The sequence below is a fragment of the Parasteatoda tepidariorum genome, chromosome 8 (assembly GCF_043381705.1).
Source record: "Parasteatoda tepidariorum isolate YZ-2023 chromosome 8, CAS_Ptep_4.0, whole genome shotgun sequence".
Lineage (NCBI taxonomy): Eukaryota > Metazoa > Arthropoda > Arachnida > Araneae > Theridiidae > Parasteatoda > Parasteatoda tepidariorum.
The window spans coordinates 76,363,017-76,390,977 of record NC_092211.1 but is presented as its reverse complement, the minus strand read 5'-3'; the positions used below and the strand labels follow the sequence as shown (position 1 = coordinate 76,390,977).

Below are 27,961 nucleotides of genomic sequence, written 5' to 3'. Positions count from 1 at the left end.
TATATATATATATATATATGTCAAGTTCAAAATGAAGTTAAAACAAAGAACTATAGTTCAAAATGAAGATAAAACAAAGAAAAATTACAGACATATGAAAAAAAGGAGGGAAAGGAAAATAGTAATAAAATAAAAAAATGACAAACAACTGGAAAAAAAAAGGATAACATTTTTTAAAAAATCCGGAAAATAAAAGATATAATCTTTTCTTCAGACCACACGATTATATGAAAAGATTATATCTTTTATTTTCCGGATTTTTTGAAAAATTTTATCCTTTTTCTTTCCAGGTGTTTGCTATTTTTTTATTATTATTTTTCTCCCCCCCCCTTTTTTTTTTTCTTCATATGTCTGTAATTTTCCTTTGTTTTATCTATATTTTGAACTTATCTAATGAGTTTTGTTTATTTGCAGCTTATGTGCAATAAATGAAACTTATTGTTGTTCTTAATTTTCTTAGTGCTTTTTGTATTTATTTATTTTGTTGCATATATATATATATATAATATGATTNATATATATATATATATACATTTATGTATACACAACTTCAGTATTTGTAAGATCTTTGTTTGTTAGCATGCGATTAATAGAACTAATAAATATTACTGGTTTGGCATTTAATCCGCTATTATTTTCGTTGCTACTCTACCGAATTACATCCTTTTTCTTACAATCTTATCAGAACAAATATTAAGTACCATTTCACTATCGTCCATCTTTCAAATAATGGGGATTGCTAATTACTTCTTGACAAATTTTTCTGTGTTAAAGTTTTTTTCTGGGCGACAGGGTAAGCTTACACCACACGTCTTAAGGGTACTAGCTTTCTGCGAAAACCTTCTTTTTTTACAGCAAATGGTAAAATTAGAAGGCAACTTTGAAGTATGGCATATCATCTGTGCATATTTAAGCTAATTTTTATCTCGAAAGAATTATCTAGGATTTTTTTTCTCGAAATCTTCAATAACTTCTCTTGATCCAGAAATTTAATTTTGCCATATTTCCTTCCAACAGTACTATTCAGTACTGTTACAGTACTGCTGAAATTTTTTTTCAGTGAGACTGGCACTATAATCTTATACCAAATGCACCATATACAAACCTTCGTTCAAACGATACTTTTGAATATATTGCTTTAAAAATAGTTGTATACAAACGATATGAAAATTTAGACTTTGTTCTCGTTCTGACCTATGCCCTTATAGCTCTCCGAAAATCAAATTAGGCTGCATCTATTTTATTTTCCAATATCAATTGAATTTAATAAAATGAATGTAGCTTATTTTTTTCGTAATTTTCTTTCGCCTGGCGTGTCATGTTTTGCTTTTACTTGCGATATTCTGTTTCATCGTGATACGCGTTTGATTAATATGATAAGCATGATCTGCAGCAAAAGTCAAGTTTCTGTTTAAATTTTAAATGTTTTATATACTGTTAATCCTATCAATAATGTATTGACAATTATGTTGAAATGAAGCATACCTGAAAAACTAAACAAATCTAGGCAAAAGTCTTAGAATGTCTAAACATATTCTCTTAGAATGTCTAAAGATGTATCCTTTTAGAAAAGTCTCTCTTTGAATGAGTCCTTAGAACAAGTCCTTTTAGAATGACTGAACATGCATCCTCACGCACCTCAATGAAAGTTCAAACAAATGCATCCTCACACACCACTTAGTTATTCACTCAAATGCTGATGATTAAATACCACCCCAGTAAGTACAGTAAGTAGTTAATTAGTCCTCTTAAAATGTCTAAACATGTATCCTCACGCACCTCAATGAAAGTCTAAACAAATGCATCCTCACGCACCACTTAGTTATTCACTCAATTGCTGATGATTAAATAGAAACCCCAGTAAGTACAGTAAGTAGTTAATTAGTCCTCTCAAAATGTCTAAACATGTATCCTCACGCACCTCAATGAAAGTCAAAACATATTTATCCTCACGCACCACTTAGTTATTCACTCAAATGCTGATGATTAAATACAACCCCAGAAAGTACAGTAAGTTAATTAGTCCTCTTAAAATGTCTAAACATGTATCCTCACGCACCTTAATGAAAGTCTAAGCAAATGTATCCTCACGCACCTTAATGAAAGTGTAAACAAATGTATCCTCACGCACCACTTAGTTATTCACTCAAATGCTGATGATTAAATACAGTCTCAGTAAGTACAGTAAGTAGTTAATTACTCCTCTTAAAATGTCAAAACATGTATCCTCACACACCTCAATGAAGGTCTAAAAAATGTATCCTCACGCACCACTTAGTTATTCATTCAAATGCTGATGATTAAATACAACCCAAGTAAGTACAGTAAGAAGTTAATTAGTTAATTGAATGATAAAAGCTCTGAATTATATTCTATAACAATTATTTATCGATGCACCAAACATTTATTAAAAGACTCATGCAATATTTTTTTCTTCTAAAAGTATTAAGGGTATTTTAATTAGATGAGTAAACTTTACAAAGATACGGGGAGCTAAAACCTATTTTTCAGTTTTAATTATAACTTTATTTTGTTTGGATTAAAAAGTGAGTTCTATGATTTTATTTTCAAGAAATTTTGAATACTATAATAAACAAAAATCTCTTGATATTTCTCAAATGCATATTCATGCAACTTTTATTTACTAAGATACATTGATGATAAATTTCATCTTCTCTGCAACAATTAATCAGTATCACAAGCTGGAAACGATTCTATAATAACATTAGGTCGGTGAACCTCTTCACTCTGCTTACAATTCTTCCGATTGGAGCATTAAAGATACACATAATCTTTCTAACTTATCCATAAATAAGAAGTACCCACAAGCAACCATGACAGCAGCGGTTGGGGTTATCGACTAGGATTTATGAATGCTCTTCCTGGGACTGCTGCACGGTGAATATTGGACATTTGTCATTCCTGTTGAAAGCCTGTCAGATTCAATCACCATTGGCGATTGGTCCCCTGTTTATTTCAACACACTAAACGCTTTGTTTGATTTGCAGTTTACGATCTTTGGTGGTTATTGTTTTGAGATATTACGCAGAGAGCTCCTTCATGAAAATGTTTGTTGATATACAGAAAGGATTTATTATAACATCTTGAAAGTTACAAAGCTTTTAGAGGTTCTCTGAATTGAACTAGCCCTTATATTAGTAAAGCACTAAATATGATTGAAGTACGTTAGCTACCTGTGTTTTATTTTAATAGGACGAAATTGTTTTATTTAAATCTCGTTGAAGAAGGAATTTTACATCCTTATAGGATTTAAAATTCGTTTCTCAAAGAGATAATAGTAAAAGAGCATAATTTTAAATAATCGTTTCAAATTTGAATCACTATCAATAGTTTGGCTCAAAACAAATCTTACCATTGAATCTCATTTCTCTTTAAAATAATATTTTCTTATTAAATTTACCATATCATTAAACCAAAAGTTTTCCAAACCGAAATCTTAACCAAAAATCTTTGAGGTCGCTGCAATTTTCAATAATATTATGGTACAGCATGAAGAGCTGAATTTCAAATTCACTCTTTCTGCACCAGTATAAATTATAATAAATAATTTAAAAAAATTAAGGTGGACAATAATTGATATCAAATTTAATACACCGTTTGGCCAAAAATTTATTAGCATGTCAATGTGATTCAAATAGGATCTTTTTTAGAGCAAATTTTAACGCAACGAGCAAATTTTAACAATGCATTATGGTTCAGCACTTTAAATAAACTAAATCTAAAAATTAAAAAAAAAAAAAACAAGATGAGCATTACTTATCAAACTTAATGCACCCATTTGAAAAAATGGCTTAAGTTTGCATTTAGCATAGGTATTAAAACTACTCTGTTGTTCAAGTTTCGTTAACACTTAATAATACCTGCTGTTGAAAATTGTTTCATTGCGTTTGTTGAAAATGGCTCAATTTAACATAATGAAGCCAATTTACTTAGCATTACGTGTTAATGGACTTCATTATTTTAACAATGGTGACAATGCATTAAAAATATTCATTCCATTCAATATAAAGTTCAATTTTATATTTCTCTCACGTTTTTAACTATTTCCAAAGGTAAATTATTCAATCTAAAGCATAATTTTGAGCAATCAAATACTATTAGCCGAACAAACATAAAGAAAATTATAACTTTTAGACTTCTTTATTGTTTCTATACTGATAAGCTTCAATTGTAAGCCTCAAAATATTGCATTGTTGATTCACGTCACACAATTACACTTAACAGTTTTTCCGACAAAACCATGTACATAAAATCATTTTATTTCGTGATGCCGATAAGAAAAAGTTTTTATCTGCAAACATTTTTTTACGTGAGTTGATAAAAAAAACATTTTTTTGACTAAAGTGATACATCTAAAGACAGGTGGTTTGCTTTTGTGCCCATTAACAATGATGCCACGCCCCGTGATTTTTAGCGAATCATTAGTCAACGGGAGAGTGAGGTGAAAGCGGCAACTGTTTTCACATAGTAGCAAAGCAGAATGGAAGTGTGAAGTCTATTAGTGTCAAGATTTACGTCAGGTTAGGAAGCAGTCGTCTTTGACGATAGGTGAATAGAATACTAAAGTTAGTTTTTACAACAGTTTTGGTTTTTATTGCTCATGAAAATGAGCTGTTATGTACTTTTGATTGCTTTAGTATGATCATGATATGATTCATTCAGAAATTTCGTGATACATATTTTTATTAGTTGCTAATAAATTCAAAAGGATTCTTTTTTCTTACCTTAAATTATATACTTAGTATGAATATGTTAATTTAATAAAGAATTTTTAAAAAAAAAATGTATTTCAGATTATTAATTTGTTACCAATTTCAATAAACAATAATTTGTTACCAATATGTTCAATAAACAATGATTTTAATTTAGTAAGATTGTATAAAAAAGTATTTATTGAGTCCAAAAATAAAACATTGTATAACGTTATATTAAAAAATATGTAAATTTTTTTTAAATTTTTATACTTTATTTAAATTTATTATGTTTGTCAAAGATAAATCTTTAGTTACAAATGTAGTTATGCAATAAAAGTGTACAATTATTTTCGAGTCTAAACATCAAATTAAGAATCTCAAAGCAACCGTGGAGTTAAACTTACTAATTAATTGAAGAATGAACTAACATTTATTATTAATATTTTCAAGAGTTATAATCAAATAATTACTCAGATGATTACTTCTTAATTATTATTTTATCATTTATGCAATTTAATCATTGCTTTAACGTGGATGCTTACCAAGGTTTGTTGATGGTGCAGATTATTAAATTTGCATTCATTACCAGACGAAATACTTTATGAGTGTAACGATTTTTACAGCTTTCAGTACAGACCTGTAGAAACTAAATAATTCTCATAGTTTAGGCATTTCCCGTCTTGACTAATAAATTTTACATAGTGATTAATTAACTCTAAATAGAGCTACGTAGTTTAAAAAGCTTGTGTAACAAACGAATTCTACACCTACAAATAATTATTTGAGTTATAAGAAATGATATGAAATTTTTCTCAAAGAAGCGCTATTAAAAATACTTAGTGAAAATTTTATTTCGTTTAAGAATGTTCGTAAAAAAACTTTTTTATGTCATTGCTTTTATGAAAAACTACTTGCAGTGGATGTTAATTTATTTAGAATATTATCCTTGTTCTCTAATACTGAACTAATGGTTCAACATATGAAACAGGTCCTGATGCACAATAAATAAAACATCAAAGTAGTATATACATATTTAGTAACTAAACTGCGAATCTTTATTAGCTTAGAAGGGACAATACTTAATAAACAAACATGATCTTCATCTATGATCTTGTTGAAAAGGATGTAAAAGATGATTAACAAAATACAAATTAATTAAACTATCATGGAAGTGTTATCAATATCATGTTGCTTCAACTTCGACAGATAAAAATAAATTTTTAAACGAATTATTCCATAGTCACTTATAGTGAGCTAAAATATATTTAAACAAAAATGTGTTGGTTTTGTAAGAGATGTCAGAAATTGTAATTATTATGTTCGTTCTCTGCTTTGTTCAAATGCACTTGCTTTCTTGCGCAGTTGAAAAAAGTAATATCGAAGTTTTAGCTAAGGACTTAAAGTTGACTTCGCTCTCATACGGAGCATAAAATATGAAAAAAGGGAGGCCCCTTGCAACGATACTAGACGGAGCAATAACGATACATCAAACTTGTCGGCAGTTGAATTCCTTATCATTCTCTCTCAAATAGATAAAATCGGATTCTATTTTGAAAATCAAAAATGGAATCCCTGCATGGTATTAATTCCATTTCTAAAATTTTTTTTTCTTAAATGGAAATGAATTATAATCAAGCACAACTGTTCTAAAATAACACTTGAGTAACTGAGATTTTTAATATGAATCTGATATTAATTAATGATATTAGTTAAATACATAAGAAGTGTCAATAGAAACTCAATTGATTTCTATTATAATTTCACTAACTTTCTCTTGACGCAAAAAAGGAATTCCTAAACAACAATGGTTCGATTCAGTAGAATCAGACTTAGTAAAGAATTAACAGTTCAGGTCAAAAAATTAGTTGTCCCTGAGAAATCTTCCACAAAAGGCTTTAGCCCACCCTAGGCTGTCAAGCCAAGTAAGATGATGATGATGATTCAAATATTATATTCATGATCATATCGGTTATAATATTTCTTCACTCTTTTGGGCACTAAAACATAAATACATTAAGATTTGCACCAGGTCTATTGGACAATTATACAATTATAAAATATTACTAAATTTATTGAAATATATACTCTGTCAATAAAACTAGTTCAGCCGAGAACTTAATGTATAGATGATTCCAATTTATAAACTCTAATACTCTAATTACTTTGTGATGAATAAATAAAATGATTTTAATTTTTTTATATGTATATGAGGAATATGTTACATTTGAAAGCTGTAAGAAATTTGAAAGTGAAGATGTAAGTACAGAATGCCGACTCGTCAAAGAGAAATTTTCAAATATTATTATTAAATACATTTGTGTGCGTATATATAGATATGCTTAAAAACAGAATCTTTAAAACCCAATCATAGCCTCTTGTTGAGAATCAGGGGCACTTTAACTATCATCTCCGAGTACCAAGATCATGTATTTTTTGTGCATAGTCACAATTACTATTCACATGAATAGAAATAGCTGTTTGGTTTTTAAAATTTTTTTAGAAACAATAAAGAACTATGTAGTGTTGACCATTTTTAATAGCAGTTATAAAATGGTGCTTACCTGCTCTAATTCGAATATCCCTACTGCTAATTTTCCCAACAAGATTTGATGCTATGCATCTGTATGTGGAAGCATGGACATCTTGTCTGTAGCTTTCGGCCAAAAAGGGCAAGAAAAGTAGAGTTCCATTGGCCAAGGCAAGTCGAATGCCAGGCAAATCCTGAACGGGAGTCCCATCAGCTAAAACCCACGTAATGCTGGGTCTTGGATTCCCAATAGCAGCGCAATGGACGGACTCACCCGAAGTGTTGAGAAATATTACTTTGTTAGGTGGCTCTATTGTGAATGTAGGTGCTCTGTGCTCGGTGAAAGATGCTGCACCTAAAATTAAGCAAAAAATAAATCAGCTTTTACTTTAAATTGAATAACAATAAAATAAATATACATTTTTATACACTATCTATCAATAAGTATTTGGACACCTATGCAAATGACTATATCTGCGGTCCTGAGATACGTCACGCTCTCCGCCGGTATATATCGTGTAGGGAACAACATAGGCATTAGTCCCATGAAAGATGCCTGCTGCTCTATTTTGGATGACATTGTGCTTCCTACGTTGTGGCAGTTTTACTGGGTGGACCCCTGTTACTTCCAGGATGACAATGCCAGCTGTCTTGTTGCAAGGGTCACCAAGGCTTGGTATGGTACCAATGGGGTTAATCGAATGGACTGGCCTGCCCAGAGCCCAGACCTGAACCCTATCGAGAACTTCTGGGATGAGTTGGATCTACGAATTAACGGGTGTACTACCCGTCCAAAATCGGTGAATCGGTGAAATTACATGTCTTCTCCAAGCCGAGTAGAAGAAAATACCACTAGCCGTCACACAAGAACTTGTGGAAAGTATGCCCCGAAGGGTTCACGCTGTAATTGCCTCTCGTGGAAGCTCTACCAACTATTATGAATCAAGTTTTTTTCTTCTTCCAATCACACGTGTCCAAATACTTATTGGTAGATAGTGTAAAGCTATATTACTTATATTAATGAGATGAAAATGAAAATACATGTAGTGACGAAAAAAATAACTGTAAAATCAATTTTAATAATGTCATGTGAGTCAATGAATGAAAAAATTGTAAAAAATTAATACTCGATTATCACGAAACTTTCTTCGCTTTTGACGAAACCGTTTTCCGGTACATGCTCCGAGCAAACCTTTCACCAAATGGACGAAATAACTAAAACCCTACAATTGGGTCAGCTGTTCAACGACGATTATTAAATAAAATAACAAATCATGCCATTAGTTACAAAATTGTGGCGCCTTAACCTCCCCTGGTCCACAACAGGCTGTTGTGGAAATGCTTTACTTTACTACAGTTGGCATCTAAATTTAATGTAATTCTTTAGTCGGTGAAAGTTGCCTTATTACTGTTATTTATATTATTTTATGTGCATTTTCGTTTTTTTAATGTCTGTATATTAGATTTTAAACACTTCCTACGTATTTTCTCCACACATTTGATATACTTTAAATGCATATGCACGTGAAAAAAAATTAAAATAAAGAGTTTATGTTGCTACTAGCGCAATTTCTGCATAGTTGCTCTCATTCATGCAATTTCATTTATAAATTGTTCCCATTTATTTCTCTGAAAATCTCATAACCCTAAAACATTCTTTTAAACCTCATCGTAAAATTAAATTAGAGTTTCATATTTCACTCTGTCTTTTTAATAGAAACCTTTTAAAATCACAACTCTTTTTCATTTAAAAAAAAGAATATGAAAGGTATTCATAAAAAATTAAATTTCTTTTTATTTAGGAGGTTGTTCCTTCACTTAAAAAATTAACAGCATTTTCGTTACTGTTCTTTTTTCATAAGAATCACGTAAATTAAATTTCACGTAAACCACAAGGGAATGTAGCTACAGTTTGCTATTGCAGCTGGAGGTAAAAACACAAATAAAAGAGAAAGGCATTCTTCTATTAGAAAAATTCAGATTCTTTTTTGTTTTCAGCTATAACAGCGAGAAATGATTAGACTCATTATTTTAAAACAAAACATAGCCTGTTTGTATTAATATGATTTTCATCATAATTTTTTTTTCCATCATAATTTAAGTCTTTGTCATATTTTAAAAGAAATTGTAGCATAAGAAAATCTGAAATGATTCATTTAATACTTGTCCACGCGTTAAAAGAAAAATTGAAAAAATATCAGTAATGCTATCTATAAAATTTGTGTTAAATCAATCAATCAGTTTCACAGAAATCCCATTTCTAATTACCATGATATACTTTGCGGTCTGTTTTTAATAATGTCACACTGTGAGTTACCGCAACTTTTCTTTACTTTTATATAATTGGTTTTTGATTTATTTAGATTTATTTTCCTTTATTTGAAAATCACCAAAAATGAGAGAGGCCCCCGATTTTTAGCTATTACCTTAGTCAAAATTCACGTCATGTTTTCATGTAATGATATTAAAAAATAATGCTCAATACAGGTCAAGGATAACCGAATTGTCAACTATGTAAATTATAATTCTGAGAATGAGAATTAGCACCCGAAAAATTTAAAAGAATTGATAGTTCAACTCCAACGGTACATTGACATTACACGAAGAAAAAAATCAAGTAAAATAACGGTACTGTGCGGTAATAACATTTTTTGTAAAAAAATATAATTCTGATAAATAAAAGCAAAATATATGGCATTTAAATTATTCATTTGGTAATTTTTCCGTTCATATAATCATGGTTTACCAGAAATTCTGGTGTTCAAAATTATAATGAAAAGTACATTTAAACGAATAAATTTTTTCTATGCCATTTTCTAAGGTATCATGATAAAATTACAAATTTTTACCAAATTTAATCGCATATTATAAAAATATATTTTGTTTTTAAATTTACCAAATCATTACCAAAAGGCTTTGGTAAATTTACCGAGCTTTTAGGAGTTTCCATACAGTAAAACCTCACCATATTCTAATAGTTTTGACCATAGTTTTTTTAGTGTATTGATAATACCTAAAGTATTATAAGAATTCTAAATCAAACTCTTGAAGTTCATCCTGTATCAAGATGAATAAAATGGTTTCGAACATTCAGTACTTTTATCTTACCTAGTACATAAAACAGTACGTCTCATTCCTCCCCTGATATGAGATCAGTACAATTTTGTCGTTACAGGTCATCTGAAAACGTGCAGGGAAAAAGGGGGAGAGTGTAGATTTCCCTAGTGGCTCACGCAATCAGGAAATCACGTTCACGACTATCTCTTCGACAGGAAATGAAATACGAGAAAAGAGGAGAATTTTATAGAAATAAAAAGAAGAATACTTGGAATGATCTTTTAGAGAAATGAAAACCAGGAAATGTCGCAGAGATAAGGCTCAACTATCCCGAACATGAAATTCACTTCCCTCCCTCAAAGGAACAAGTAAAATACTGAAATATTGTTCTGAGTAAAATAGATGCCATAAATTAATTTTAATTGAAATAAAGAATAAATTTGGGCATGTCATTAATTATGTTTTAGATTGAAGTGCACTTTATTGTCTAATAGGAGTTAAGTATTTTATTCATTATAAAATTTCGGTGGAATTTTTTTTTAAAAATAACTTACAAGGTTAAAAAGACGTGTTAAATTATTGATTATTATTGATCGATCGTTTTATTAATCGAATTTAATTTTAGTTCGCAGTAACGTCACACAAGAGCTAAACTGTAGCCCATTAATGTAGCACTAGTGAAAAGCAACTAATTAAGCAGAACTAACCATTCGAATAAATTTTTAACGATTTAGAAATAAAGGAAATACTTTTAAAAATATATTTCCATGTAGTATTGCATTAAATAAAACGCCTGAGGCATTTTAATAAAATTATTATAAATCGAATTGCATTTTATTATATCTGATTAAAAGTTTAGTAGTACTAATAAGAGTAAAATTGATGCTTTTTTTCCTTGACTTGCTTAACAAGTATAAGATGTGTGGAAAAAGATCGTGTTTTTTAGACTAAATCTATTTTCGATTCACGTACAGTTTCATCAATTTTGAAATAAATTAATGTATGTTTATATTTCCAAGCTTACTCAAAACCTTCATTCCAATTTCGCAGTTCCAATTAACAATCTCCCACAGTGCACTACAATGAGATTTTAAGTTAAGAAACATTTTGGTCATAGATTTGAGAGCTCGTGCTACGTCACAAATCTCGTGATTTCGTGACGAAATTATTCTCAAAATTAATGAAATGTAGCTCAAGGTTTGCTGAATAATCAAATGTAAGAGTTTTATTTCTGACAGGATATCATCAAAATGGATTTTGCAGGTGATGCAAACAAAGTGCTGGTACTTAATACCGTAATTTGTTTCGGAACTTTTATAGTGCACAACCTTATTTATTTTATTCATTCAAGTCTTCAATCACACAAAACATAAATTAAATACAAATAAGCAAAATCCATTTTATCGAAAAATGTAACGGAACAAGAAAATCTAATATAACGTAATTTTTACTGTAATGAATACTGTGAAATCACTTAGTCACTTTAGACAAATTAATATTTCTGTAAAAATTACGGTATACTATTTTAAGGTAAAAATCACGGTATGATATTTTAAAGTAAAAATGGATTTTACTGTAAATTAGATTCTACTGGTGATGAACTCAAAAAGCCGGCATTTTACACCGTAATTTGATCCAAAATTTCTTACTGCTTTATAACATTCTTTATTTTATTCCTTCAAATGTTTAATCACGCAAACCATAAAATAAATAGAAGTCCTTAAAGCAAATTATAATTAAAGTCAATCCGTGAAAACCACACATCACACTCGAGGAAAGACAAACTCCAAATTAATCTTATAATTTTCTTTGAACTCAGAGAAAACATTTTCACGTTATTCAGCCTAAAACAACAACAACAACAACCGGATAGAATTGAAAACCAAGTTTTCGAGTTTCCCTTTAGCATTCGTAATATTGATTGAGTTAATTAATGAGAATTACTTGAAGAGCATTCAAAGACTGAATTCAAAGAGGCGATGCAGGTGATTTGAATGGCAATAAATCTCTCCCTGGATTCATTATTCATGTCTCATTAGACTGAGTTCCTTGCTTTCTTGTTCGTAAAGGGTGGTTCAAGTGATTTAATCTGTCTTAAAATAGAATCTTCGATTAAAACCAAAGATATCATTTTCTAAATTTGAATGATTTATTATCATAATTAATTTCCCGCTATTAGATTAGCAGATTTAATGAAATCAAAAGCTTTGAAATTCGTAATGAGAGTGCTGTCTGAAGTAGAAAATCTACTGTATTTTTTTTAGGAAAATAATTATCATAATTGACTGTTGCATATTTATTAAAATTGCGCGTAACAAGAAAATACTGCAACAAGAGTTGATTTAATATTGAAGCTTAAAGTTAAAAATGGAGAGAATGTTACCTGAATTATAATGGTTAGAATTGGAACTTTGATTGAGTTTGCAATTTAGATTCCATTTTTTTAAAAATTTTAACATCCCGCAAGACATTAAACGTTTTAGCTTAACGTTTTAAATTAATTACAAGAGGATATTTTGTTTTACCGGAATCAATATTTTGCGTTTTTCTTGGGTTGTTAATTGAATTGGATAAATGGAATGTGAAATTGGAATGTGAAATTAAAATGGAATGTGAAATTGAAAAATGAACATTTTTGATGCCTTCATTTTTTTTTTTTGGTTTTTTTTTTTGCTTCCAGCAGAGATTTTAAAACCACAGAACCTGCTCGTGACATTTGTGCAATGCAGGAAAAAGGTGCTCTAGTTGAAAAAATCGCTCCTAATAGATATTCGAATTTTAAAAATGGAAGTTTCGCCCTGAATGACTCTTCTCTTTCTGCCCTTCTACTTAAGTTTGGTAAAGATCACTTACACCAAATTTTGCATGAAAATTCACTTCAAGCGACAAGAAAACTGGCTGATACACTTGAGTGCTTCCATACTTTAAACTTTTAAAGTAAAAAACAATCTCTGGAATCCAATGCCCAAAGATTATTATGCAACATCTATTCAATATTCTTAAAATGTGATTAAAATTTATGATTTTTACTCTAATTTTGATATTACACTTGTTATTATAAAAGTAATCATTGTTCGATAGCTTAACACATAATACACACCAAATCTATCTATTAAAGATTCATTTTTCTTAAAAATATTACACTATAATAATAATTTTAGAAATATATTCATCATTACGTAAGATATCAAAATACCAATGCACCGTTTTTTAATTAAATGGTGAAAGGAAATGCCATCAGTTCATTTTTAAAATTGATGTGACTCAAATTTATAGAGCTGCTTTAGAAAATAAACTCAAATAAAAACTAGTTATGTTATTGATCTGAAATCCACAAACGGAACGAAACCTGAAATCCTTAATCCGAGAATCCTTAAATCCATAACCGGGACAAATAGATAAATTTAAAAACTAAAATTATTTCCTGTGAAACAAATATGTGCATTATACAAAAACAATATTCTTCATTTGTTTTTTTAATTTATTGCAAAGTTATCTTTACATCAATGAAACGTCAGATTTAATACACAAATCAAACTCCTCTGCACACGGAGTTTCGATTTAGGCCTTTATCAAAGAGAATTGCTACATCAGCCGTTAACACCCGTTTTATGATTTATGATACGATTTAATGTTTAATAAAGGTGGCCTTTTCCACGCCAAACAAGTTTATGGTTACATCATCTGCTGCGTGTGCGCCCTAAATAATTCTCGGCCTAACTCAGTTACATCATGCGCATTTTGTTGAGATTGTTATTTCAATGTTTTGAATACTATGACTTTTAGCACTTCAAAACTTTTCGTTGTAATTATGGAAAAATTGCATGCAGTAGTTACATACCCTAAAATATGCATGGACAATTGAAAATTGCTTGCTTAAAATATTCTATGGATTCGAATACTTTAACTTTGAAGCAAATTTTCCAGTTTTAAAAGCTGTTTCCTTTAAACAGCTGCTTTTATTTTAAGTAAAATATTCTGCCTTATAAAACATTCTATTGAGTTTTGCGATATTCTTTGGGGAAAAAATTAAAAACTTTTTGTAAATCTAGTTTTATAATAATAAATACATTTGATTAAATTTTTTGCTTTTAATAATTTGACGCTTCGAGTGACATTTAATGACAGAAAAAAACTTTTTTTTTATATGCGAAGTTAAATAATTGCAATAAAATTAGTTTCAATCATTTAGCTAGAGGAATTTAATAATGTGAGGTAACAAACGCCGTTCCGACCGGCTTGTGTAGGGGGCAAGGAACTGTCCATGCATCAGAAAGGTCTTGGGTTCGATTCCCGGGCAAGGCATGGATGTTTCTTTCTCTCTCTTTGTGTTCTATGTCCTTTCTCCTTTGTGCGTGAATGTGACCCACCCTAAAAACTGTTCGTGGTTGCGTGAATGGTGTGGCAGAAGTCGAATTCCTGGCCATAGATGGCGCCACTGAAAAAGAGGAACAATCGCACCCCACTCTCTAAACAGGCACACGACAAAAAAAAAGAAAAAAGAAGAAAAAAAGCTGTTCAAATTGAATTAATATTGTAGATACCAAACAATAAAGAACTTCAAGAAATATTAAACTATATTTTTCGTATCTAATTCCTAAACTTTTAAAAACATCATTAATCAATAGATACGAAATGAAACACGATAGTGACGCCCATTTTTAGAATATTTTCACAGAGGAAATATTTTTTTATTAAAAATTATATTATATCACCCTAGGCTTAATTCCCATTCTGCAACATTACAACAAAGCAATCGCAGTACACGAAACACCAACACAGAGAGGCAGGTATCCAGCAAACTGAACTGTACTTACGCAATGATACAATCCTCTGAGCACAAAAGACAACAAAGATACTGGTATCCAGCAAAACGAGCTGCACCTTCACCAAGAAGCAACTTACTTGAGACCAAGAGACAACAAAGAGAGAACAAAACGAGCTACTCATTTGTAATGAAGCACTCTACTGAGCATGATTATGCAACAAAGTGGCAGCAAAACGAGCTGCACATTCGCAATGAAGAAATTTTCTAAGCACAAGATACAACAGAGTGGCAAGTATCTTGCAAAACATGCTGCACCTTAGCACTGAAACAGTCTTTTGAGCACTGAACTCCCACACCACAACCAGCGAGAGAGCTTTCATCTACTGCAGATTTAACGCACCTTGCGGTATATACTCGCCGGTTATTTTGCCGGTTGTTGGGATCGAACTCACAACTTCGAGCTTTTTAACCATCTGTGTGAGCATCACCTTAATCGACTGTGCTACTGGAGCAATCTTTAGGGCCATACCAGTATCGGTAAGCAAAAGGGCACTGGGCATTTTTTTTATTCTTTTTTAACTGGAAATCAGATTATTATCTAAAGAAATAACTTTAGCATGAACTTGACATTTTTCTTCGTGCGTAATTGTTTAACACAATGTGAAAATCATATTCCTCATCTTTTAAAATTATAAAAAAATATCAACAGTTTTAATACAATCTTTCAAATACATTTTTAACTTCTCTCTTATAGGAAAATTTTTTAAACATTATTACAACTATAAAATAAATAAAAATGTATTCTGATTATAATTATAAAATAAATATGATATTGTTGTTGTTGTTATTAATTTACGACGCACTAGAGCTGCACAATGGGCTATTGGCGAAAGTCTGGGAAACATCCCGGAGAATGATCCGAAGACATGCCATCACAATTTTGATCCTCTGCGGAGGAGATGGCACCCCCGCTTCGGTAGCCCGACGACCTGCGCGCGAAGTCGAGCACTTTACGGTAGCACAGTTTAACGAGGACCAATACCGCACTCTCTCGGTCCCTACGCAGACTGATCCAAGTGGTCACCCACCTGCACACTGACCGTAGCCCGTAATGCTTGACTTCGGTGATCTGCTGGGAACCGTGTCTTAACGATCAGTCCACTGCGGGACAAATAAATATGAATCATGAATTCGGATAACTAATGTAAACAATAATATATAGTACAAAAAACATAAAAATATATTTCTGTTAACTTTATTTCTATATTTAATAGCCCAAATGTATCAAAGTACTAGTTTTAACAATCATTTAGTAATTTTGCTCGTGTAAATAAATAACTAGGTTTTTAATATTTTTTGTCATCCATATGTAGACGTTTGCATGTTAGCTATATATTTTAATATTACAGCAGAAACTTTGAACATCCGTAAGATTAAACTGATGTAAAAAAAAGGATATTCAAAAATATATTGCTTTTCACTTTTACTTATCAAGAAATTCTTAATCAGCAAGAAATAATTTACTTGGGAAATGGACGAAAAGCTATCTCAGTAGGAGTAGGGGATGAATCCAAAACATTCCACAGTACTCACAAACTTCTGATAACTTAGCCAAGTGATTATGTAGGTCGAGATGATCATCAACAAAGTTTCTTTCCTGCGTAATAAGTAGGGAGAAAACTGAAGCAAAGTTATACGTAATCCGATCTTTTTGCTGCAAGAACTAGTTGGAGCAATTCCGATTCCGCCTGATTATTATCAGCACAAACAACTTTTACACGAATGTAAGATTTTCTCCACGCATGTTTTATTTTATTTTATGTTTCTTTAACTTATGGAATGGATTTTTCATACTTTTAAAGTAAAAATAACGAGCGCTTATATTCTATCTTGCTTAAAATGCTCTTTACTTTGCATAACTGAAATCCAAGGAAAATAAATATTATTGTTTTATTTTTAGCAAATAACATCCGTTCATTATTTAAAATATCTTAACGACGTCCTTATATTTATGTTAGCATTTATTATTTTTTAATTGGAAATCTGAGCATTCTTTACTGACTATAGTTTCTTTGAGAAAGTATTTTTTGTTCCAATGTTCATGCTATGAAATTATTATTTAGGAAATAAAAGTTGCCCAAGTCAGTTATTTTAATAAGATCGCTACATATTCGTTCATATTTTAAAATAATTAATCTGATAATTATCTAAAGAAATAACTTCGTTATGAATGAGCTTTCTTTGTTTCTAATTTTATAACAAGATATTGAAATGATATGTTTCACAGTTAAGTTCGAAACGACAAAAAAAATTAAATAAACTGAGTGTTTCTATGCATGTTTTTGAATATGATTATTAAATTTGCTTTTTTTCGTGTAAAATTTTAAAGCATCGTGTTTATTTATTTTCATAATAATATATAATTCAATAATTATTAAAAATATTTATTTATATTTATACTTGCTTTGCTTTATAGTTCGATTTTGACGCAATTACAAATAGAATGTATAGAAATAAAAAACTCTCTATGTCTTGGTTTTTTATGGAAAAATGGAGGGAAAAAAGTCTTATATAATACTCTAAATAAGGGAATGAGATTGAAGCTTTATAGGTATTAACCTGATTGAAAGATCTAGACACTATTTTACAGTTCTGAATGAAAAATATGCAGAAATTATAAAGAAAAAGACATAACTTTTTAAGAAAATTATTAATATTAACTCAGAATAGAGTAACTCTAAGGTTTCAAAAGCAACTTAAGACTGCCAAATAACAATGTTTTTGAAGCTTTGTCTCCAAGAAAATTACAAAAGCCATAGTTTAAGTGTACACTTGAAGTGATACGATGATTCTAAACTATACATATATAATATTGCCGTGAAGAATTATCTGGGCTTTAGAACAGAAAAATAACTTAAATATTTTAAAAGTTGTCAATTTTTTTTTAAGAAAACCGTCGATTTGGCGACTTTCTTCCACCTGGATGAAAATTATTCAAATCACTGTCTTATTCTAAGTATTTGTAAATTTTTACGAGTCAAGGTAATACAGCATTGGAGTAAGTTCTTAAATAATAAAAAAGTGGATCACAAACGCTTTTTACTTTCAAAAAACTGTGACTTTTCTTCTTACTGAAGTTTAGCGCCATTTTCAAAATAAGCGTAGACAGCACTGGCTTCAGATAGGCTATATTTGATCTAACATGAGTAACAGTTGCAAACTCATCGCAAAAAAGCCTAATTTCATATTACGATGGAGCCTTCAGAAAACAGCCATAATACCACTGAAATGTGATGAAAAAATGCTTTAAAGTGTCAGGTTTAAAGCATTTATTACCCTAAAGAAATTTAAAAAGGACAGCGGAATTTTGAGAAATTTATAATACTTTAAACTCCACAGAAACCCAGCAGCTTCTACTCTATTACTGCTTTTACTATGAGCTAACTGATCATAATGTGCTATAACAGCATTCTATAATAGAAGTTCGGTGATGTTTGTGTGTTCTTGTGGCTTAAGTTACAACATGAATTTATTATTCAAAATAATTAATAATTTCTAAATTGAATTTATGACTTGATAAATAATAAAATTAAAAATGAGCATTCAAATAAAATAATGTGTCGAAAAAATACTTTACTTGATGTCTAAAATCAATTTTAGCAATTTCGAAAATAACATATAGCATAGAATCCATATGACTTTAAAAATTTTATTAATACCAATTTTTTTCAAAAAAAGTTGGGTCTTCTCTAATAAAATACATTTGATAAATTATTTGTTTATATATTTTCAAAATAAATTGATTTAAAGTAGAAGAAGATGTGTAATCGGGTAAAAATTTATATTGCATTCAAGATGGTAGTATTTTAAAAGTAGTAGAAAATATTTTCAAGTAACAGCATTATTTTCAAAAATATACCTAAGCTACAACTCAAAATTAATATATTAGCAATTTAGTAATACATTGATAAGAACTTTTCAACAGAATTATAACATTTAATAAATTATAATCTCATTGTAGGCGAATGTACTATAACTATAAAGTAAGCAATGTTTATTTAAATTAAATGTTGTAAAAAATTCGAAAAACTATTATTAGAAATTATGTACCCAAATTTAAATACTAATAAAGTTTTTGAAAATTTTCAACAGCAATATATAATACATACAATTTTTATTGGTATAAAATCATAACTTAACATCGTAGACTTACTAACATTTTAAGCAAAAATTGTTTTAAACTTAAACATATCGAATGGAATACAATTTTGTTCTTAAACTATTCCATTGAGATTTCAAGACAAAGAAAATAAATTTTTTTCTGACTGAAAAGAATATAGCTTTACTGTTTTTATCTAAGATATAAAAAATGCGAATATATCAGGATAAGGTGACTACGGTTTCTCACATTCGAAAATATTTTATTTGGCGATTTTTATTCTGAAAAACCTCATTGTAGAGCATATAATGTTAGTATCAGGCTAAAGAAAATAAGGTTTTCATGCGCAGAGAATATGATATGGCGGCACAATGTGGCGATTTCGGTTGCGACATATTCTTCAAAATATGATAAAGAATGTTTGAAATCGAGAAAGTTTTTTAGGAGCATATTTGACGAAAAAAACTTTACTCCATAAACTTGTCATAGATATTGTAAGCTTCACATAATGTGTATACTTTTAAAGAAAATTATATTCTATAAACAATGAAGAAAGCTATGAAGGAAACTAAATAAAAGTATCTGGTTATTTATTTGAAATAATAGTAGCTTTATAGATATATGATTTTCAAATATATTTCAAACAATATATTTTAATCAATTAATTTAGTATATATATATTTAAATATGTTTATAACTCAAATAAATTTATAAATAATTAAAACTCACAAAATTAACGATTTCCAAACAGTTCCACAAAATAACTATTAAATATATTAATTCAGACATGTTGGCATCTGTATTAGATTATAATTTCAGTAATTTAATCTGATATACTAATAGCTTTATAATTGATTGAGAAGTATATTAAATATTTGTAAAATCTATATGAATGAAAACAATGAAATTATAATTTTTAAATGAAATTATTTCTTAAAGAATTTGCTGTTATATTTCTTAAATCTAATTTCTTAGATAAAGAATTTGACACAATAAAAGTTAAATGTTCATAAATATATCTTATAACATCATATTCATGCAATAGATAATATATTTCTTTTTATTATTGCAATATGTATTTTGAAAAAGATAGTGTCTTTTTTGTGCTATGAAGAGTAAAGCAAAAATAAATATAGCAAAGTAAAGTAGTAAATAAAGCACAAATTAAGTATAAAAATGGACGTAAGGTTAAAGGTTCTATAAGCAAGAATTCCCCTCAACGTCTAAACACCAATATATACATGGATGGAAATTAAATAAAATTTCCCAGTAATTCAGTTATTTAATTATTATACATTAATAGATTTTAGGAACTATATTTTATAATTTATTAAGAACTTAAAATTCATAAATTTGCCATTTTTAACACTAAATGTTTTATAATAAAAAAAAATTCTTGGTATATAAATTTTAAATTATCGATTATTTATTGCTGAATTACTTTCGAAGCATCTCTATTTAATTTTAATTTCAAGATTTTACCTATCTTATTTATGCATATTACCATAATTTAATGAGAACTAACTATAATATTTGTAAAATCTAAAATACTAAAACACTAGAATGTAGAATATTTAATTCATTCACCATGATAATTTTCAAATAGCTTAAGACAGCTAAATATTGTATTAAAATTGAAACTAAATGCTCTTAAATATATATTTTGGGGACATAAAAAGATATAAAAAGGATATATCTAATAATTTCAGCCGTATTCATATCGTGTATTGTTTATTTTGATACAAACAGTTTCATAAGTTCACTGATTAATTTCTCTTAACTACAATTTGCATTTAAACATGAGTGTATTTATTTAATTATTTAGGAAAATGTAATAATTGTGTATTGTAAGCCCATTTTATTTCAAGTTCAAACTTCTAACAAAAATTTAAAATTCTTATTATATAACATATCGCTCATGGGCTGAAATAGCGGGCACAACTCAAGAAATCATGTTTTGAGATGAGTGGGTTTAAAGTTTTCATTGCTAAGGAAAATGCATAAGAAATGCTTTGGTATGCTTAAACGAAGATTACCTTCAAGTTGAATTATGAGTTGTGCTAGTATTGCTGCTGAAAAAAATGTGTATTTTCATATTTACACCTGTTCTTATTCCAAACGCGTTTTTTTTGAGTTTTGCCACTATTGCAGCCCATGAGCAATATTTTTTTAATTTGAAACAAATCAGTTCATTTATAAAAATGATCTAAATCATAGTATACTGCTTGCAGCGTTTCTCCAAATAAAACGATTACTTTTTAATCAGATTTATGTTATGTAAAAAAAGGCATATATATATATCATTTTTTATGGATAATATTGGAAAATATTGGAAAAAAGAAATATCCTCATTAAGAACGCAGTATATTTCGATTAACGTATCTTATGACTATCCAAGAAAACTTTATTTTTATGAGGAAGATTATTGATTTGAGAAGAAACTACAGAATTATATTTTCTGTTTTACTTTCGGAATGTCTGCTCAGGATGTTTTTCTTATACACGTGGTAATAGTATATTTCGGGAATATTACACAAAACTGTAAAGCTCTGTGAATATCCAAAGACAATAGCCAGCCTCATCATTGGGTGGAATGCTCTCTTCCAGGGTATTTTGCGTCGTAAAGGGCACAAAAAGCCTCTTTACGACGCCAATACCGCCAGCGGTGGTTGATGTGAGCTTCCAAATGCACTTTTCATTAAGCCTTGGTATATAACCTCGTAAAAGACAAAATTACGATCGGTCGTTAAGCCTTCCTTGTTGCTCAGCTTAGTGTTAAGCTATGGTCGCAGTGAGGGATTTTATGAGGTCAAAGCAAAAAAATTTAGTTCAAAAGCAGCAGGAGTTAAAAAGGTTATCCTGCAAATAAAGTTTGAATATAATATAATATAGATGCCCACTTCTTTTTTGTGAGCCTTTAGTACTAACGAATACTGTCACATTCCTTTAGAATATAAAATGGTAATGACTATTCTCATAAATTATTAATAATCGTATGAAAAAAGAGTAAAGCACTATATAGAACGAAGATTATATTTCATAGACGAACTTTTTATGATATTTTTAATGAATAACAAAGTTTTAAAATTCAAAAAAAGAACACTAGTGTGTTGTTAGAAATTTCGAATTATAAAAAAAAGGATTTGAAAAAGTTTAATTCACTGTGTGTGTACTGAATTAATAACAGTGAGGCACAAGAAGTCAAATTTCATACCTTAATGCCATAAGTTTATTTTCCCATTTTCATTTTACAACATTATTACATTTCTAAAAAACCGTTAAGGCATCCTAGCACGTGAGAATTATTTTTCAAAACAAATATTTAATATGTTTAAAATAATGAAACATATTAGTTAAACGTACTATCAAAACGAACTTTTACAGAATTTTGTGAAGTTATAATTTTTTTTTTGATCTTCAGTTTAGATGCTAAAGAAAATTTGTATTTTTTAAAAATTTTGTTCAAAAGCAAATAAAACAAATTTATGTAGCTTAAAGCAGACTGTGTATTTAATATAATGAAAATAACCATATATGTGTTAAGAGGGATTCAAAAATTTGCAGCTAAAAAGGGACAAATCTGGTAACAAAATAAATCAGAAATCCCGTAACACACACTTCCCAAAAAGATGTAGCTAAATTGTATGCAATATACAAAGACAATAAGTATAAATTGTTCCAACGTTTTTCATTTTTAATATATTTTCAGACCTGCTACACATTTACAACAATTTCTTTAGCAGGATATGTTAAAAATCTTGTCAGACTTTTTCACAGCATAATGTATGTATATGAAGTATATTTGAAAAAGTGCATGCGTTGATGTATCGCGTGTCCCCAGGCGTCTATGAGGTACTTGCATCTCGATAAGAACTGAAATGATTATGCCTGACAGTGTGATTTAAATCAGATTTAATTGGTTATCTGTCAGCAAGGTCACGTGTGTGTTTTGAATCTGATTGGTTTCTGAATCGACATATGCCTTGATTTTCCAACGATTACGTCACTTGCAGGTATCCAATTAGAAAAGAGATAAAACTTGATCGTTGTCATAACGTCTAGCTAAAACTTTGAATATTTTGTAGTAGAATAAAGATGTCTAAGCTGATATCACTTCATTTCCCTTTTCACTAGAAAGCCAACAATGATCAATCAGTTACAGATGTAGCTAATAGGAATACATTTCGATTTAAATAGGAATACGAATCGTCCAATAAGAAAAATTGAAAACGGAAATTGATTGAATGATGGTGAAAAACCGATTTAGTTTATCCTCTAACTTGGACATCTGTATTGATCATGAATGTGTACACTGTATTCGAAATATTGCGGAAAGAAGTACACATAATTATTTTTTTTTTACTTTGTATGTATGTATAGTTTTTAACCGATCCGCCCATTTTAGGGACGAGTTTCGAAAAATATATGGATAGATTAATGTCTTAAATCTGCATTTCTTTATATATCATTATAAATTTTTAGCTTATTAAAACTTGTATTTATTTTATTTTTATTAATTAAAACTTGTCTTTATTTCAGCATGAATGACGCATACCTAATGAACTTTTTCAGACAAGACTCACACCATTTAACGGTGCAATTTTGGTTACATAGGTTAAGCTTTAATCAATGAAACTTGAGAGTGGAATTTTATTTTACATGACATGTGTGAATGAAGACAAGAGATGAAATTTGATCGTTGTCATAACAACAATTCAGTTTCAAATCCTGTCTTTCTGTTGTGCAACACGAGATCGAAAGTGTATTAAATTATTTAATGTTGAAAGCTATTTCCAAAAGGGAATGTATTTCCCGACAAAGCAATGCCATGATTTGAATGCATAAATTTTTAAACAATGTATCAATTTATACCAATTTCAATAGAACTTTCTTTTATGAATACGAAATTTTTGAAAAAGTTAATAATCTAACCTTTTTTAAAGTTTATAGAAAAAAAAATGATTACATCATTTAAGAATCCATGATTAATTTTAGAAAACATGATAATTAAGGTAGGATAAAAATTATAGCAAATTTGTTTTTAAATTTTTATTATGTTCTTATATATATATATATTAAATAATTTAACTGTATTGCACTAAAAATGCAAAAGGCCATCAGATAACGCATATTTTATAAAAACAAAGGAAGATTTATTTGATAAAAGAAATTTTTTTTTAAATAAATCTTTTATTTATAAAAATTACAAGCCAAAAAAATTAAAGTTGAACTACTACAAGTAAAAGCATGAAAAAAAACGTTTTATAGTTACATATATGGATGTAAGGTAAAAGTACACTTCCATGTAATAATGTTCACAGAAAACTAAAATAATTTGTAATTTAATCTACAAATGATTTCCTCGTGAATATTTTTAATTATTTTTTAAAACAACACCATAATTATATTCAACAACATAAACTTTTGATAAGAGAGTTTATTTATTACTGCAAAATATTGAGTAAAAAGAAATTTAATTATTAAAATGCGAAATATAAATTATTTCACATTTAAACGAATTAACTACAATACGGTTCATAAACTTAAATACATTCATTTATGTTTTCATTATGGTCGGATTTTTTTATTTTTTAAGAAGTCAATAAATATTTTGAATATTTTTCGTTTGATGTTATTCATTAAAATGCGTTTAAATTGAACCCAATTACGAAATCTTATTTTAAATGTTATAACTGAACGATTCTTTACTGCATTTTCAAAGTTAGAAGAAAAGATATGAAAATTTATAAAAATTCTCGCAAAGTCAAAATTTATAGTCTGGTGACTAGGAAAAATAGAACATATTCTAATGAATAAAATGAAGCTAAAGTATTACAAAATGTTAATTAGTTATTAACTCTGAAGATATTGAGTATGTTTCATTCTTCGTAAGAGGTAACCATAATGAGAATATCATTCCTTTTTTTTGTCTGAAATTCTAAATGTTATAGTTGAAAGGTTCTTTATTGCATTATCAAAGTTGGACGAAAAAATTTAATTAATTTTTTTACTTCAATATCCATCAATTGTAAGAACTGCAACAAATTTATCCTTTGATCAATAATAAATGAATTTCAGAAATATATTTTTTTGAAATATCAACCAAAAAAATTAAAAAAAATATTTCCTCGTTTTAAGCTGTTGGGAGCTTCACCAGTTTTAAGTCACAGAAAAATATCTTAGTTCTTTTATTATAAGAAAAAAAATAGCTTTTTCGTTCCCATTCCAAGGATAAAAAAAAAGAGAAGTAATTGGTGATAGGAATTCGATATTTTTCCGTACGGAGGAAAGAAAACCCAAACAATTTTCGGTTTTAGTCCATTATTTCACTTTGTCGGTATATTGCTTCACTCTTAAGTACACACATCACATTTCTTGGATTCTGTGTAACGATGAAATAGCAGTATTGTCAACATTCTGGATTTGTACTTCCGTTGTAGATAGTATGTAGAGTTCTGTCAACAATCTTTTCTCCGTTCCGATGTTTGTTGTAAATGGCAATGGCTATATCCCCCCCCCTTCAACAATCGGACCAAATAAGCGTAAAAGTATATTTGGTTCATTCTTTCGTTGTTCTGCGGATCCGATTTCGTCATCTGCTCTTGATGGTTTTGTAGACATATGGAGCATTTTCCACGGGGTTTATATTTCCCATTTAGAGAGCAAATGCATGGAAGGTGTTGCGAAATGCTATAGCTATGCTGTAATCAATTTAAGTGCCTTATATGCTGTAGCAGTCGATACTTATCTAAATAAAGTTTTCTTTTTCGTAAATATATTTCTTTAAGGAAAAATCAATAAAATCTGACTTTTTTTTCGATTTTTCCTTGTTTATTTCAAGTTGCATGCATTTCCTTACCTCATTAATATGAATGAACAATCGAAAGAACTATTTTTCTGATTTGATTCCAAAAGACAGAACCATTAAGGGAATTATTTTCTAAATAACACTAATGGAATGTTATTTTTCTTTTGTTTTTAAAATGATTTTATGTCGAAAGGTTTCAAAAGATTCATATAACTAAATAGCAATATGTATATTTTTATTTAACTGAAATTAATATCTAAATATAAATTGCATTCATTGAGAAAGTTGCAAATCAAATTAATCAGACTTCTTAAATTTGACTTCAAATTAACTATACTCCGTTGCAAGTTAAGAAAAGCCCATTACGGCATTGGATTTAAATAATCATCCGCGACATGCATTTAGTTTTATTTTATTTCGTCATCAAATTGTACAAATATGCTTTAAAAACAATATAAAACCTTTTGAAAGTAAAACACGACAGACAGAAATTTAATTTGTGTTTTATTTTACCATCCTAGACTTGGCGACATATTTCGATAAATAAGGAAAACATTCATTCTTGAAAAAAACAACTATATGACGTTGCAAGAGCATTGAGTTGATTGAACCATCAAAAATGGAGCTTCTTTTGTTGACATGTCAAGTGCGAGATAGAGAATTTTTACTTTTGTTTCGTTGCAGAAGAAAATCGTCTAAAAGAAACAACATGTATTACTCTTTCATCAGCTTCTTTAAATGAGAGTTGGCGATATTGATATACGTTCGCGCTGGGAGATTGGCATCCATTTGTCGTGCACTTAATAAATTTCAAACGGGTTCTCTCCATATGGATAAGGGTTTGTTCTTCACTTGCATCAGAGTATAGGTTCAATATTCATTGCCCGATTTATCTAAGGGCCTAATGTAAGTTTTGACCCATAAATACATAAAGAAAAAGTATTATCAACACATAAAATGCTTTTCTCCTAAACATTTTTAGATGTATGGCATAATCTTATTAAAGTGATTTCAACCAATAAGTAAATAAAAGTTACTTAAATCAAGATGAAATCCAATTTCTGATTTTTGAATGAGCTTTTAATTCTAAAATATTTTAATGATTTTAACCTCCTCTTTTCACACTTTGACAGTATAGTATTTCAGGTAATCGCAAAAAAATAAAAAAAATAAAACGAGTTTGTACTTGGATTTCATTTCTTCAAATTATACTTAGTCTATGCATTATTTTGAAGGGGCTCAAAGCAGTGAGTGCTAACATCTTGGTTCGGATTTAAAAGACCATATCCTTTGGTATTTTCAGATTTTCTCTAGTCCGGCTTCCAGATCGCAGCAGAGAAATGTGGATTCGCGAAAAGATGAATTCGTGAAGCTGGGAAACAATGAAGAGCCTAAAATTGGAAAGTCAGTAAAAGCAAGTGTCAGTAGGGAGCTGCAAACCAGCAAGTCCATGCACGATTTAAAACACTCAGATTTTTCCTTTTGCAGGATTCTAATGTGGGCAGTTTTTATAAACTGTCAAAATATAAAAGCATACTTGTCATTATTTTGGACACGTCTAGGATTTTTTTTGCTTAAACTTAAACGTTTATCTTCATTTTGAATGATAAATTAGCTAATTTTGATTAATAAAAGTTTAGCAAATGATTTCTTTATACTAGCCCCATTTCACGAGACTAGTGTCCCTTCGTATTTAACGCATCTTAATTTATTTAATTTATAAATTATCGAAACTATTAAATTTATATCGTTCATGGGCTGCAATAGTGGCACAACTCAAAAACGCACGTTTTGGACTAAGAGCAGGAGTAAATATGAAAATACACATGCTTTTCAGCAGCAATACTAGCACAACTCATAATTCAACTTGAAGGTAATCTTCGTTTAAGCAAACTGAAGCGATATATATATATATATATATATATAA

At 29.2% G+C, this 27,961-nt stretch overlaps 1 protein-coding gene across 1 annotated transcript in view; it reads right to left on the bottom strand.

The window, feature by feature from the left end:
• Positions 1-27,961, bottom strand: part of LOC107449899 (cell adhesion molecule Dscam1) — a 269,009-nt gene that overhangs the window by 123,642 nt on the left and 117,406 nt on the right. The window contains exon 2 of the mRNA XM_071184247.1: positions 7,277-7,597. Within this exon, the coding sequence (XP_071040348.1) occupies positions 7,277-7,597 (321 nt within the window). The remainder of the gene's footprint in view (positions 1-7,276; positions 7,598-27,961) is intronic.